Source organism: Callorhinus ursinus, unplaced genomic scaffold (assembly GCF_003265705.2).
Source record: "Callorhinus ursinus isolate GAN/ISIS: 27379988/994484 unplaced genomic scaffold, GSC_fseal_2.0 scaffold4, whole genome shotgun sequence".
NCBI classification, from domain to species: domain Eukaryota; kingdom Metazoa; phylum Chordata; class Mammalia; order Carnivora; family Otariidae; genus Callorhinus; species Callorhinus ursinus.
Window position 1 is genome coordinate 123,851,050 of NW_027397066.1, and position 16,260 is coordinate 123,867,309.

Below are 16,260 nucleotides of genomic sequence, written 5' to 3' on the forward strand. Positions count from 1 at the left end.
TCTTTCCTTTCATTACTTTTAAATTTTTATTTTAATTCCAGTTACCATACAGTGTCATTTTACTTTCAGGTGTACAATACAGTGATTCAGTAATCCCATATGTCACCCAGTGCTCATGGTAACAAGTGTACTCCTTAATCCCCATCACCAATTTCATCCATCTCCCCACGCCTCCTCTCTGGTAACCATCAGTTTGTTTGCTATTGTTAAGAGTCTGTTTCTTGGTTTGTCTCCCCCCACCCTTTTTTTTAACCTTTGCTCATTTGTTTCTTAAATTCCACATATGAGTGAAACCATATGGTATTTGTCTTTCTCTGGTTTTTTCACTTAGTATTATACTCTCTAGCTCCATCCATGTTGTTGCAAATGGCAAGATTTTATTCTTTTTATATTCTTTTTTTGTGGCTGAATAATATTCATATATATATATTCCATATATATTATATATAGTCCATATATATATTCCATATATATATTATATATGTTTTATATACATATAATATATATATAAAATCTCTATCCATTCATCACTTGATGGACACTTGGGTTGCTTCCATATCTTGGCTATTGTAAATGTTACTATAAACATGGAGGTGCATGTATCTCTTTGAATTAGTGTTTTTGTATTCTTTTGGTAAATAGTGTGATTACTGGATCATAGGGTAGTTCTATTTTTAATTTTTTGAGGAACCTCCATACTGTTTTCCACAGTGGCTGCACCAGTTTGCATTCTCACCAACAGTGCAGGAGGGTTCCCCTTTCTCCACATCCTCACTAACACCTGTTTTTTTGTGTGTTGTTGATTTTAGCCATTCTGATAGGTGTGAGGTGATATCTCATTGTACTTTTGATTTGCATTTCCCTGATGGTAAGTGATGATGAACATCTTTTTTTGCGTCTGTTGGACATCTGGTTGTCTTCTTTGGAGAAATATCTGTTTCATGTTTTCCACTCATTTTTAATTGGATTATTTGTTTTTGGGGTGTTGAATTTTATAAGTTCTTTATATATTTTGGATACCAACCCTTTATCGGATGTGTCATTTGCCAATATCTTCTCCCATTCCACAGGGTGCCTTTTAGTTTTGTTGTTTACTTGACTGTGCAGAAAGTTATTTTGATGTAGTCCCAATAATTTATATTTGCTTTTGCTTTCCTTGCCTCAGGAGACATACTTAGAAAAAAGTTGCTTTGGCCAATGTCAAAAAAGTTACTGCCTGTGTTTTCTTTTAGGATTTTTATGTTTTCAGGTCTCATATTTAAGTCTTTAATCCATTTTGAATTTATTTTTGTGTATGGTATAAGAAAGTGGTCCAGTTTCTTTCTTTTGCATGTTGCTGTCCAATTTTTCCAGCACCATTTGTTGAAAAGAATATCTTTTGCCCTTTGGATAGTCTTTTCTGCTTTCTTGAAGATTAATTGACCATATAACTGTTGCTTTATTTCTGGGTTTTCTATATTATTCCATTGATCTGTGTGTCTATTTCTGTGTCAGTACCATATTTTTGATTATTACAGCTTTGTAATATAAGTTGGAGTCTGGAATTGTGATGCCTCCAGCTTTGCTTTTCTTTTTCAAGACTGCTTTGTCTATTTGGGGTCTTTTGTGGTTCCATATAAATTTTAGGATTGTTTGTTCTAGATCTGTGAAAAATGCTGTTGGTATTTTGATAGGGATTGCATTGAATCTGTAGATTGGTTTGGATAAGTATAGACATTTTAATAATACTTGTTCTTCCAATCCATGAGTATGAAATGTCTTTCCTTTGTGTAATATTTCTTTTATTCCCGTTTGGCACTCGGAGTTCTTTGAATTGAGGTCTCTGAAGTTCCTTTAATTTTGAGGAATTAGTTGTTGTTTCTTTAAGTATCCCTTCCTCTCAATTTATTTCTTCTTTTGGGACCTGGATGTTGGCAATTTCACTTTCATTCTATATTACAAAGCTCTAAATATTTTTGTATTTGTTGAGTTTGCTGTCTTAGTTTTCTTTGTGTTTTAGAAATTGTATAATTCTCTCATAAAGGAGGATTTTGTGTGTGTAGTTATGGTTGTGATGAGTTGGAACCTCCTTCTCTCTCTTTCTCTTTTCTACTCCCTCTCTGGCTCTTGCCTCAACCTAAATGCTTTGGTTCACAACCAGGTCTTATTCCTGCTCATAAATCACATCCTGGGGATGGGAGGGGTAGGCACGTCACGTCTAGTTTCCCAGGCAAGTGGGGAACTCAGTCATAGATTTTGGGCTTCCATTTAGTGTGAAGAACTCTCCCAACCCCCAGTTCCACATGGAGAGCCTGGTTCTAGCCCCTTGCCCCATGCCTGGTGGATTATAGGTACTTGGAACATCACAGGATTTAAATGTCTGTCTGGTTTTCATAGGTCCTAGAGCCAGGAGTCCTTTGGTTTATGCTCCCACTGACCTCTGAAACTGTGTTCCCCTTCTGTTTCACAGATAGGTCTAACAAAATGTGGAGTGCAGTTATAGCTTTGTATTTATTTTAAAAATATTATTTTATCATTTTGTTGTTGGTGGTGGTGACAGCATATTTAATTTACACTTAAATTTTCATTGCCCTCTTGAGTGGAAATTTCCTGACCAGCCTTTATTATAAAAGTGTTGCCGTGGTGTTATAAGTGCAGTTACTTTATTCTCAGTAAATGCTTCTTTGATCCTAGTGATGAACTGTTTGATATTTAGAAGTACCTACGATTCCCCCAACCTGACATGGGGTGTACGTGTGTGTCAGTGGAGATGTAGGTGTGGTCTGCGGTTGACTTCCAGTGAGCCCAGATGCACAACTGTGAGGCTCACTAGAATGACGTTCAGTTAGTACACTGGATCTTTCTATGCTTTTTTTCTGTCCCACTTTCCTTTTCTTCCTTACTTCTAATACATAAAGCAGGATGTTTAAGAGAGAAAAACATGGAATATTCTTGCTGCTGTGGAGACAATTCATTCCTGAGGAATAACCTAAAACTTCTCTGGTTCCTTAATGGAGGCACACATTTTAGGCTAATGTGGAAAACAGCAGGGAAGAGATTCAAAGGGAACTATCCCTGACTTCTTAACAGTTAGGAAGTATATTTGAGAGGAAGACAAGAAGGAAATGAATGAAATGGAAGTGGAAACTCAAAGCCTTGTTCCCTCCAACAATGCAGAAGCACTTCTACTTACATGAAATGACTAGAGATGAGTAGGCAGAATCATTTGTCATCATCAGAACAAGAAAGTTCAACTACTAGCGTGAAAGTCTGTCCGTCTATTAGCCTGGTGATGGGTATTAAAGAGGGCACGTTCTGCATGGAGCACTGGGTGTTATATGCAAACAATGAATCATGGAACACTACATCAAAAACTAATGATATACTGTATGGTGATTAACATAATATAATAAAAAAATTAACGAGATGAACGTCCTCTGCATTGTTAGATATGGTACAGCTGTCAAGTTCTTGTTTCCTCTTGCTCTAATTTTCTGCCAGTCTTTGAAGTTTCAGTCTATCATGAAAATAAAACACTGTTCATGTCCGCAGGGTCTTAAAAAAAAAATCAGACTAAATAGTGAAATGTAGTAGCCATCATGAAAGGCATGCCTTCTTGCATGCTTTTTTGCCCACTTTTTATGAAAACGTATGCCTGTGAGGGAATCCTAAATATTTGCAAAATGACTTCGTATTTATCGTCATGACGACAGCAACAGTCACCGCCAGCGCCACCCCTGCCAATAATCTTGCTTTAAGGAGAAGCCTGCTCCTTGCATCTGAGGCTTCTCCAAGGTTCTCTTACATTTCTACATCTCTTTGTGTACTCCATCCAGTGCCGTGACTTCAGTTCTACCTATGTGACACTTAACTCAAAACAGCTGTCCCCAGCCTCTTTCCTGAGCTCAGGGGTTGTATAACCAGCTCTCCTCTGGGTATTTTCACCTGGATTTTCTATTGACACCTGTAGCCCAAGATGTCTACAACTGGTCTTATTATCTCTCACAGCCAATTTGTTCCTTGCTTTTTACTCCCTATAATTCTACCATTTGCCTTGTTGACTAAGCCAAGAACTTGAGGGTCATGTTAGGTTCCTCTCCCACCCTTCACCTTTATTCACAGAGTTCTAGTTGACTGTGCTACTGAATATCTCTTGAATCCATTCTCTGGATCTTGTCACTTTAGTACTTCACCCCTGCAATAACTTCCCAACGCCTATGGAACAAAGTCAGGTACCTTAATGTTTCATATATCACCCCACTTCGTATTCTTACTCTCCACCTTTGCCCTTATTCTCCAGCTAAATCCAACCATCCATAGCTCTGGAAACTGCCACATTCTCTCTTGTTTCTATGCTTTCAACCATGATATTTGCTCTATCAGGGGTTCTTACCTTGCAAGTTTGGCAGTAATTTCTTCCTTTTTCTGTTGCCTGATTCCCATGTCTTTCTCCCTCCACCACTGGCAGGTTTGGAAACTTCTTTCTGTGGATCTCAAAGCTGCTTGATAAAATTGTAGTATGGCTGACACCACCTTCTGCTGTGTTTGTCTTTACCTTACTGTCCTCAGCACTGTACTGTGAGCACCTTTGGGTTAGGGACTGATTCTTCACCTTTATAACTCAGCAGCCGTCATGTGCCTTGTACATAAATAGAGGCTTAGGAAACACTTGTTGATTGAATAAAGAAGGTGAAAGATATCTGTGGCTTCAAAGGGGAGAAGATGATAACGGAAGCTGTGTGCAGATTTTGTAACAATACTTTGAGGCTTATAGATTTTGTTTTTCTCCTCCTTCATTCCTAGAGGCACTGGCTTTCCATATTCATAATATTTCATGTGGCAGTGAGTCCACAGTATTTCCTGAAGATTCCTGGTTTGCCTGGCCCTGCATTATGTCCTCTAAGAATTACCGAGACTGAGGCCTGGTCTCCACCTTCAAAAAATGCATAATGGAAATGAGGAATTAAAACCAGGTCATGAAACCATTAGAGGATAGCGAATGCAAACTTGCTTGCTGCATCTCGTTGTGAGAAAGGAGAGAAGAAGTGGAACAGGTAGCTGGCAAGTGCTTTGTGGAGAAGGTGGGAATGAAGCTGGACGCTGTGAAGAACTCATTTTCTCTTCTAGGTGGTGGTAGTTCTATTTCTAGTGAGTTTCTTCTCTGGGAGTCTCTTCATAATGAAAGTCCTTCAGCACCATTTCTGCTCACTTACCAGAACAGCCTTTTTACTCACAGGTGATTTGTCTGTCTGTGGGTGCCTGTTAAAGGGTAGCACCTACGGGAAGAGGTTGTGTGACACTCAGAAGAAATGGAAGGTGAGAAACGATGAGAGTATCTGACTTTAATTCTCAAGTACAAATCAGTTTCATAGGCTTTAAAATCTTTAGCCCAGAAATCATTTGGACGTAGAGGTTTTTTTTGGAAAAATTTTTATTATTTTCATACTAGTTAAAAAGTCCTGGTTTGATTTGGGGGAACTAAAGTTTCAGAAATGGTTATAAGTACTTAATGTTTATGTGCCTGAGATGTTCTGTGCCCGTTTTCTTGAATTCAGTGATGCTCAAATAGATAAGCTCATTCCAGAACAGTGAAGGAGAAAGGAAATCTGTGCGCACAGAAAGTAGGGTGAGGTATCTCTTCATTTGATCAGTTTGTGTAAACATATTCCCTTCTACCAACATTCTTTTCACTCGAGGGTTCAGATGGCTACTGTTTGGCAGGACAGGAGAGAGAAATTCTCGTAATAGAAGGCATTTAATATGTTGAATGGCCGTTTGTGCTGTGTCGGTCTGCTGGGGACAAGGATCTGAGGCACTGTGGATGAGCTAGTGTGTCTGGTTGTAAAAATATTTCAGGCATCTTTTGGAAGTAACATTAGACCCTTGCTTCTCACTTCCCCAAAGTTGCTTCTCATTGAAAGGCTTCTCCTTGTAGGAATGAGTCAGGGAATAACTGGTCCCAGACTCTTATTTGCTGTTTTTGCTATGTCATGCCCTGCCCTAGAGACAGGGCATGAGGCCCAGAGAGCAGAGGGCCGGGATCCAGCCTGCTGGCTGGGAAGCTGCCTCTGTCTGACTCACTGTTGCGGTGATCCTGCTCTGCTTCAGAGCTGACCATATTTTGCTACTTCTAGCCAAGCCCCGATTTGGCAGCTATTGTATAGGTACCTGTTCAGGAGTTCCTGGGGAAGCTAGAGCTCCAGCCCCTCGTTCTTGGGCGTATTCACAGAACAGAACTGGATGGATTTGAACTATCCAGACATAGGAGGAGAAGTAGCCTTAGTTTCAAAGTGGACTGTAGCCCAGAATGAAAATAAATCAAAAGGAAATCCTATCAGTGGTTATGGTTTCTTTGCCTGAAAGCTGGCCCATGTATTTGGGGCTGAGTTACTCCGATTAGCTAAATACTTTTGTGGTGAAGGGCTATGGAAAAAGTGACTTCACCAAAAGAGGAATCATATAGTATTCTAGTCTGCACATTTGCAAATGGGCACCGAGCAAGCCTTCACAGGGACACTGAGAGCAGGGAGAAGACCTGCCCACAGAGGTTACATTCATCTCTTGTTGCAACTTCTCTCTCACCTTCCCCGATGACAACACACTTAAGGAAAGAAAAAGCTCAGAAAACGCTCATTTACCAGAATCTTCTGCCCATGATCATCCTGGTAGTTCCTCCTAACTACCCCCATAAAGAATTCCTTTTTTTTAATTATGTTAATCACCATACATTACATCATTAGTTTTTGATGTAGTGTTCCATGATTCATTGTTTGCGTATAACACCCAGTGCTCCATGCAGAACGTGCCCTCTCTAATACCCATACCCCACCCCCCACAGCTCTAGAACCCTCAGTTTGTTTTTCAGAGTCCATAGTCTCCAACGGTTCATCTCCCCCTCCGATTCCCCCCCCTTCGTTCTTCCCCTCAAGAATTCCTTTTTCCAGCCATCACCACCATCTGTAACTCCTACCTCCCTGAATTCAACTTTTCTAGATCTCCATTTCTAAGATCCTCTCTCTTAGCCTGAGTTGTAAGCTGGGTCAGAATTAAATAAGAGTTATCTCCTACAATCAATTTTCAAGGTTAGCATCTTGGGATCTAGCTTAATCAGAGCCCAGAATTTCTCTTGTGCTTCATTATTAGTAGAATTGGAAATCCATCTGAGATGGTGTTCTGAGAGCAAGTTCCTTGCTATTCCTGGCGTTCATGCATACTCTCTTTCTAGACCTGGGACTAATGGACTTAAGGAAAAATGAAGGTTTAATCAGCTAGAAGCTGTTTGTGGCTGGAGTCTGGTCCTTCAGGTTGTGTATCATCTGCTTCCGTGGCAGTTTCTTGATCTACTATTGTGACCCATCATCTGTAAAATAAAGGTCAAACCAGTGCCTCTTGATAGAATATTGCTACCTCTGCAAGGCACCTTGGAGCAGTTAATATTTTGATGGGGACTGTGAATGTGGCCAGAGGGTCCCAGCTCTGATGGCTGCTGTTCTGGTATGTTATGGTAGGAGCACCAGGAAGATAAGGAGACCAGTTGAGGAAAACAGCTGCTCTTGTGAGCTCTCTTTTCCATTCTCTCCATTTTTTCACCCCAGCTCGTAATATGTACAAATGATACTAAACGTATTCCATAAAATGGTCCTCTGTGAATGATAAATCATGTAACCCATTTAAAAAATGCTTTTTAGTTTTGGTTTAAAGTCCTCCCTGCAGTCATTGCAGGTGCCTGATTCTTCTATAACATCCTCCCTAATGTTCACAGAGAAATGGAAGTTTCTCTATGTCTGGGATTTTCATAAATTGGACTATTAAGTTGTAATCCAAGACCCCAGCTCGGAAGACAAGGTCCCTTTAGAGTTGTCGACTTTATTACACACGAAGTGGTGACTGGCAGTGTCTTAAAGAAACATTAGGTGACTAGAAAGGGAGAGGTTGGCCATGTTGGGGCTGGTGTACTGCTCTGAATTATTCTTGGGGTTATCATTGACTTATAACTGCTCACCTTAGAGATTAGGAAGTCATTGTGGCCGCCATTAAGGCTCTCATCTTCCATTGGATCTGATTTTGATTATTGCATTTTCTTGTGGGGAAAACACCCCTCACTGTGTATTATCTATGATTTAGTTTAAGCATCTTTGGTTCAAAACAAAAACAAAAGCTTTAAGGAGAGGACACCCAAATAATCTCAGGGTGAATTGTAAGTGTAATTTTGGTTTTAATTTGATTTAAGTAATCAAATGATGCCACATAATTATTAGTGGAGTTGTTTTTTTCCCTTTTTTTTTTTTTTAAAGATTTTATTTATTTATTTGACAGAGAGAGACACAGCGAGAGAGGGAACACAAGCAGGGGGAGTGGGAGAGGGAGAAGCAGGCTTCCTGCTGAGCAGGGAGCCCGATGTGGGACTCGATCGCAGGACCTGGGATCATGACCTGAGCTGAAGCAGATGCTTAACGACTGAGCCACCCAGGGGCTCCTGTTTTTTCCCTTTTGAGTACGTGTTTGGAAGTTCATGCTATTTTTTTCCTCCCTAGGTGACAGTGCTAACCTTTCTAAGGAGGACACCCCTACCGGGAATCTAGATTCACTGTCCTCTCCATCTCCCACGACTGCAGCCGTCCACGGGCCTCCTGGACCAGACAAAAACCACCTTCTCGCCGATGGGGGCAGCTTTGGGGACTGGGCATCCCCTGTGTAAGTAGTGGTGCTTCTGTTTGGTGCTGAGGAAAGGAAGGCCATGACCTTCATTTGAAAGTTCACATGGCAAGTGGGTTCTAAAGTGTTAGGTCTAAGGACCTCTGTTCTCTAATCAGTGGGACTGCTTAAGGGAGGATGGCGCATAAGGAGGCCTTCCTTGAAAGCATCTCTGTTCCCAGTGTGGAAATGTGGGTGGGTGCTATTTCATATCTGTTCTGAGTTTAATTTGTGGCAGTTTTGGGTTGCATGAAGGAAATTTGTTATTGTCCTACTCAGGTACTCAGGATGTTTTCTCAGTAGTAATGCAAACTTTTAGACATAGGAGAATGCATGCATTGTGATCCATAGACTCTTGAAACTGTCTGTAGAATGATATTTTAGTTGTCTGAATTTTCAAGAGCTTTATGCTAGTGTTCTCTGTCTTCTCCATAACACCTTGCATATTTGACAATTGATGGATGAAATACCTGATTTTATCTTCTCAGTTGGGTTTAGTGACAGGCATGTGCAGATCAGCTCAGGTATGTCAGGACAAATAATACTAATACAAACAATATCATGGACCTGGTCTGACTACATGGTTTGTCTTTCTGCGCTGACCAAGCTGTGGAATAAATGCAGATTGGTGGTGGTTTGGGACATCGAAAGAGCATCAAATTTTGGGGCTCCTGGGTGGCTCAGTCGTTCAGCGTCTGCCTTCGGCTCAGGTCATAATCCCAGGGTCCTGGGATCGAGCCCCGCATCGGGCTCCCTGCTCAGCGGGAAGCCTGCTTCTCCCTCTCCCACTCCCCCTGCTTGTGTTCCCTCTCTCGCTGTCTTTCTCTCTGTCAAATAAATCAATAAAAAATCTTAAAAAAAAACAAATAATACTAATACAAACAATATCATGGACCTGGTCTGACTACATGGTTTGTCTTTTTGTGCTGACCAAGCTGTGGAATAAATGCAGATTGGTGGTGGTTTGGGACATCATCGAAAGAGCATCAAATTTCAAACAAATGCTTGGAGAACCAAAAAAAAAAGAACCCTACTATTAATTACATGCCATTACTTGTTTAGTCAATCACATTACATCCAAAAATACATTTATAATTCAGCCTGAGAGTATTTGGGCGTCTAGTCTTCAAAGTTAAAAAAATTTTTTTTTTTTTAAATCAAAGTTGCCTAAAATAAGTCACAGATAATGATGTCATCCAACCCTAGCTGGGCATTCTTGGGACTTTAAATGGAATTGGAAAGTGTCCCTCACATTACTTGACTTTTTATAGTTACTGCTGGATTCACATGAAATCATTATGAACTTAATTAAGTATTAAAAGAGGCTGGGAGAATTTTGGTATGCTAAAATTTGGGGGTGACCTAGAGACTGAAAATCTAACTGAAACTGCAAGTGAAACTCAAAGTATGGAAACATTCTCCAGATGAGATCTTTTTCCCCAAGATTGTAATATATGTATATTCATATGCCAGAGACTGTGTATTGTAGACTTAAATTGCATATTACTCAAACATGCTTGTCATTTTTATTATTCTTTTTCTAGATTAAAAATTCTCTTTTCACTTTAGTACTCCAAGCACCAGTGACAATGGTTACATAGGAACCAAGAATCTAATCCTGGGCCCTCGGGGGGTAGAATTTGCATGGGTTCATGTGGGCACATGTGTGTGCATTAAAGCAAAAACCAGATTTCTAATTATTTCTTTCACTACGCGTGTATCATAGTGGAGAGCAGCTTAGTTAGTCCTACTTCTTCCGGAGTGGTTCTGTAGGAAAGTGACATTATGAGCCATGATAGAGCCAATGCTCAATTCATAGCACGTTCATGCCTGAAACATGAAGGGCTTGATATTTTTGGTCATAAATCAAATGAGGAGTGAATTCTCCAGCTTCCTATTCATACAGATTTTAAAATGTCATGGAAAGCACTCCAACACAGGTCAAAAAGGGAGAAGAGAAAATAAGTAGTTGAAGCAAGTCTGGAAAGGAGATTTGTGTTATAAGGTAGACTTTCTCCTACTTCAAGAAATTTTTTTTTTCCTGTGCAATGGATAAAATGCATGGATATTTCTCTTAATTATAGAGAGTGTTTCTTATGTATCTTTTGAAGGCTTTTCTTGTAAGCATATTTCAGTTCAGATTTATCATGAAGTGAGGAATGTGTCTCAAGCTTGAGCACTTTTAGCAAGATCACCTGGAGGGCTTGTGAAGCCCCCACTGCTGGGCCCCACCCCAGAGTGACATTGAGGCTTGAGGGGCGGGCTCCAAGTATGCATTTCTAACAGAATGCCCCTCTCATCTCCCTGGTACCAGGCATGTGTGGATTGTAAACAGCTTCCCTGAGGAGTGTAATTAGGGTGAGTGATATCTCTTCTTGCCTTTTTTTTTTTAAAACTCTTCTGGGATGGTGTGTTTGCTGTCTTGAAGTCCCCCTGAGTGGCTCCGCCATACTTTGATTTACTCTGCCTGAAATATTGCCCCCTTTCTTTGCTCAAGGCGATATGACCTATCTTTAGGGTCTAATTTAGTTTCGACTTTCAGGAAGCTTTCTCTAGGCTGTAGTCTATAGGAAGATTCTCAGTATCTTTCTGTCTATACCTGATGCTGGACATGGGGAAAATATTGCCTTCTAGTATTAGGTAATATTTACCTTTTAGTGTTAGTTGATATTTAAGTGGTGTGTGTATATCTGTATATTCATATCAAAGTCTCTATCTGCCTGTCTGCCTATTTGTGTATTTTAGTCCGTTCAGGCTGTGATAACAAAAATACGTTGAGTGGCATATAAATGACAGAAACTTATTTCCCACAGTTCTGGAGGTTAGATTTCCAAGATTAGGGTGTCCTCATGCCAGGTTCTGGTGAGAGCCTGCTTCTAATTTGTGGAGTGCTGGCTTTGTGACTCTTACAAGGACACCTAATTCCATTCATGAGGATTCTACTCTCATGACATCACTGAATCCTAATTACTTTCCAAAGGCCCCACTTCCTAATAGCAGGACACGGTGGGGCGGGGGGAAGCGTAGGGTTTCAACATAAAAATTTTGAAGGGACACAAACATTCAGTCCATAACACTGTCTTTCCCTCACTCCAAGATAGAGTATAAAATTATTGATGATAGAAATTGGGTTTTATAACTCTTTGATCTTTTTAGTGATCTTGACATTAGTTCTTAAAATGGGAAATAAAATATTATGTATTTATAAAAATGCCTTCTTCTTAGAAATCTCATTTCTTTCTATCATTGAATGTCTGTTAAGCAACTGTGCTTTGTTTTTGGTCCATCTTCCTTTTTCCTTATGAAGATTAACGAGTCTTCCTCTAGGAACTTCACAGAATTAATCTCACCATTTTCTCTTTATAGCATTTTTCTTTGTTTCCTTAGAATTGGTAAATGTGGTTTTCATTGTGTGGTGTTTTTGTTTCTTCTTTTTTTTTTTAATCCATGACCTCTGCACACAAGCTGTACAGTACTGAATATAGTAGGCTCTGCATAAATACTGATTAAGATTCCTTTTAATGAAACCAAAATTGCTGTGGGGGTCATTAAAACTCTACCTAGGGCTTTAAAAAGGAGGCAGTGCCTGGGCTGCCTGGTTTTAATCCAGGGTAGTGATTCTTCATTCCAAAATGTACACTTGCCTTATCTTGTGTCTTAAAACATGGACAAATGTATGTGGATCACATCAGGACCCCAGTAGGTCTGCCGTACAGAAATGCCATGACCCTAGCCACGGGAAAGCAAATTTGCAGAGGAAAACCTACAGCAGCCGAGATTCAGATGGAGGCAATGTGTAAACACAGATGTAGCCTCTGACAGGTAGAAAACAATACAGCAGAATTGGATTTCTTGGGTTTCTGCTGATGTTTATGACTTGGGATTATTCATTGCAGTCAATCAATCTGGAGCTATTACTTACCTGTACACTCAGGAAGGTGATGGGTGACTTCATTGCCAGTGAAGAATTGCTAGCTCAGTCTCCTTGGAGGACATTACATCATAGGTCAAGGTATTTCAGATGTTCCGAAGTCATTTTTTTTTTTCTTCAATAAAGTGGCTTTCTCTAAACAGATTTTCTTCAATTGTAAATGATAGAACAGGTTCTTGACAAGTAATCCTTTTAGGTTCCCTGCCACAAAAGAAAATCTCTTAAGAAATACCCGCCATTGCTATCTGCTTCCTCCATAGATTGCAAATGAAAAGGGCCGCCCCCTTTCCTGCCAGCACATCCCCACCTCCAAGATGGCAGCATCATAGAATATCTCTGTGTGGTTGGGAATGTTAGTATCCCAAGGTACAACTCACGCTGGGCTCTGGCGGGCCAGAAGGGCAGGAGATCCTTCTGTCCCATCTGATGAGAAGCTTGGCTTAGTTTATCCTGAAGAGTAAGTCTCAACCCATCTTTCCCGGTTGCTGCCCAGAGCTGCTTTTGGGCAGCAGCTTCATGCCTACCCAGACTTGATGCTAGTTGCTTGCAATCATTAGGCAGTAGACTCCCACTCTCATTTATAGCCTTGTACTGCATGTCAGCCCTAGACACTGTGTGCGCTCACTGGTAACCATTTGTATGCTTGTCAGTGAAATAACTTGCTTCCTTTAAATTGTGCAAACAGTTCGAGGTTGCCCATAGACAACTACTTGGTATTTTAAATTACTTGGCTGTTGGTTCCATGATTGCTTTTTAGGAAAAGTTGATGAACACATTTTGCTGGGAGCCCTTTAAGTTTGATTTGTGGCTTAGTGTACAACAACACACCATGAGTGATTTGTCTGAGGTTCAGAAAATTAATCATCTTAAACAGTTTTTTAACAAATTTCTGTGAAATTTGGCACATATCTAGGAATTAGAAGATAGCAGCCATAGGGAAGCCTTGTCTTCACCTCCCCCTTTATCTCATTTTCTGTCCTTTTTGCGTTTTCTCCAACCCTTGAGGGAGGCTTCCTCTCGAGTTTACTGCTCCCAACCCTTCTTGGCCAGGGGCAGTCAGTTCACCCTAGAAACTGGTATCTTATATTTTCCCCCTCTCTTGTTATGATTATTGTTTAAAAAGAAAATAGGGAATTTATCTCTTAAAAGTTCTCCCCACATCTGCTTTTTTTTTTTTCTAACTTGACTCAAATGAACACATAATGCTTTTGTAGCAAGGGGAGGAAAGCTACGTAAATTTAAAAAGAGATCAGGAAGCAGTGAATTGCCCATCATAGGAATTTTCAGCATCTTTAGTAGCTAGGGAGGAGACTGTATCCTAGTAAGTGTAGCACTTTTCTTTGCTTACGTGTAGGCTGGCTTTGGTTATAGACTGTGGTGGGTTTCGTGGATTGAGGTCTCTAGTTGAGCTAGTACCTTCATATGGAAGAATGTCCTTTCTGGTGCTGGCTACTATGAAGAGTGAGTTGGAAGCCAGTCCCTGCCCCCACCCCCCCACACCTAAGTGAGCAGCAAAGTCCCCGGGTGGATTCAGAAAGATTGAAGTCTCAAATAGCTCAAGTGAAGGAAGAATAGGGCCTGTGAGCAGGAGGAGCGTGTTCCCTGGCTGTGACCCAAAGCAGCGTTTTAAATTATGCTCAGAGGATGGCTCCTTTCTGGACTTTGTTTTGGGGCATTGGGGACTTATAGGGAGTAGAAGCTTCTGCTTCATCAGTGGCTGGTGGTTAGGGGCTGAAGAGAAGGCTTGATTAGATACTTACCCTCTTGCATTTCTCAGGAGAACAATGGGGCATTAATTATCAGGGGCCACCAGAATTTGTTTTAGCCACTTTATAAATGATATTTCATCTTAGTCCTTACATGAACCCAGCGGGGTAGATATATCTTCATTTTTAAAGATTGGGAAGTCAAAACACAGAGGGTAGGAAAATTGCCCCAAGCCTCAAGACTCATAATGGACAGAGGTGGAGTTTGTCCCTGATCTGTCTGCCCAGTGATCATGGTGTCCTTAGACTTACTGTCTTGTAGGGATTGAAATTATCTAGGTGCAAATGAGAGCATTGTTGGAAGTGCAGGTTTCCCTCGAATCTGAAACCCAGTGAGATCACAGTGGCTGTCAGCCGCTCATTGCCCTTGTTTTGAAGAGGGAGCTCTGCCCCCACATTCGGTTCTGTGGCTTTGGTTTATAATTATCTGTGGGAGATAAAAACTTGAATCTGGTTGCTCCATATTCATCATCCAACACCTTTGGCTGAGATTTGGGAAGGAGGGCATCCTCCCCAACAACAGAGCTGAGAGGCTTAGAAATCTGAAAATTTGCAATTGAGTAGCATCCATAATTTTTTTTCTGAGTAACATGATACCTGGTCGTCTCTCTTTAGCTTCAGTAGAGCATTTGAGGCTAATCACAGGGCCCACGTATTTGGCCATCGACCATAAATATCTATTCCCATTCCTTTCTTTTGGGTACAGTTTTGGTCATGGCTGTTTCCTTGAATCTTCTCTCCAGCTCCATGGGAATGATCCTCACAGCCTTCCATACACAACCCGTGTGCCTTGCTAGGGCACTTTTGGTATTTGTACCGTGTACTTGGATTCGCGTGTGGCCCGGTTCACGTCTTCCCTTGTGCTTGTAACTACAGGTTCTGAAATTCGAAGGCTTTATTTTCAGTGCAGAATGTTGATTGTTCATGTAACTTCAAAGCCCCATAATGAAAAGTGGACTTTCTAAAACTAAGACACACGTCGGAATTTTGTTGTAGCTTTTCTCTCGCTTAACTCAAAGAACCAATTACGTCTTCTCATTATTACTATGTTTCATTGTTCTTTGTTGTTATAATTTATCATTTGCTCTGCATGGATTGGTTGGAGGCGTCTTCATATCAAAACGAAGGCAAGGACCTCCTGAGTTCTCTGTAAAGTGGAAGATCATTGAGACTGGTAAAGCATTGATTGGAGAGTCGCACAGGCTTGGCTTTGTATCCACCTTCTGCTTCTGAAAACCTTGGAGGCCTTCTATAAATGATTTAAACAAACCAGGGCTTAGCACGGTTGTCTGTAAAAGGGGAATCATAGCTGTCCCTCTGCATTGTAAGGTTTCAAGGTATCACATCTAATAAAACCCAGTCACGGCTCTCCTGGGAGTGCTAGGTGGCCACCTGTCTGGATTGCTTCCATCTGAGAACCTAATTTGATATATTCTTAGTTTAGGTAGGCCCGACTTCCTGGTTCATGAGTTCCAGAATCTCCTTACTAAATCGTTCAGGGAAATAACCTCTCTGGTCCTGGGGAAGCCTTAGAGGTTGGTCCAAGAGGACTCCACTTGGGGTTCCTCTCCTTGCCCCTCTGTGTAGGAACCCCCTTTGTAGAACCCTCTGAGAATAGGGTCTTGGGATATTGCGTGACCAAGGCATGTGGTGCCCACTGGGACCAGGCCACTCTGTAAATTATTCTGAGCAGTATGGCTAGCTTACTATTAGAACAGGTAACTCATAAAACCAGCTTGGTAAGTAACTAGAGGGTATTTCTTAGCGGAGTACTGCTGTACCCCTTTTGAGCTGCGCTTGGTAGGCCCTGTGTTATATGTGTGGGCCTCACACCGGGTCGCAGCTGTTTTCCACATAAGAATTGAGCTGCTAGAAACATTTCTGTCAGTT

General features: G+C 41.0%; 1 protein-coding gene across 3 annotated transcripts in view; it reads left to right on the forward strand.

Annotated features, from left to right (window-relative positions):
* ARHGAP10 (Rho GTPase activating protein 10) overlaps positions 1 to 16,260 on the forward strand; it is a 338,204-nt gene that overhangs the window by 301,955 nt on the left and 19,989 nt on the right. For all 3 annotated transcript variants that reach the window (XM_073892335.1, XM_025874287.2, XM_073892334.1), the window contains one exon: positions 8,514 to 8,673. In XM_073892335.1, the coding sequence (XP_073748436.1) occupies positions 8,514 to 8,673 (160 nt within the window). The remainder of the gene's footprint in view (positions 1 to 8,513; positions 8,674 to 16,260) is intronic.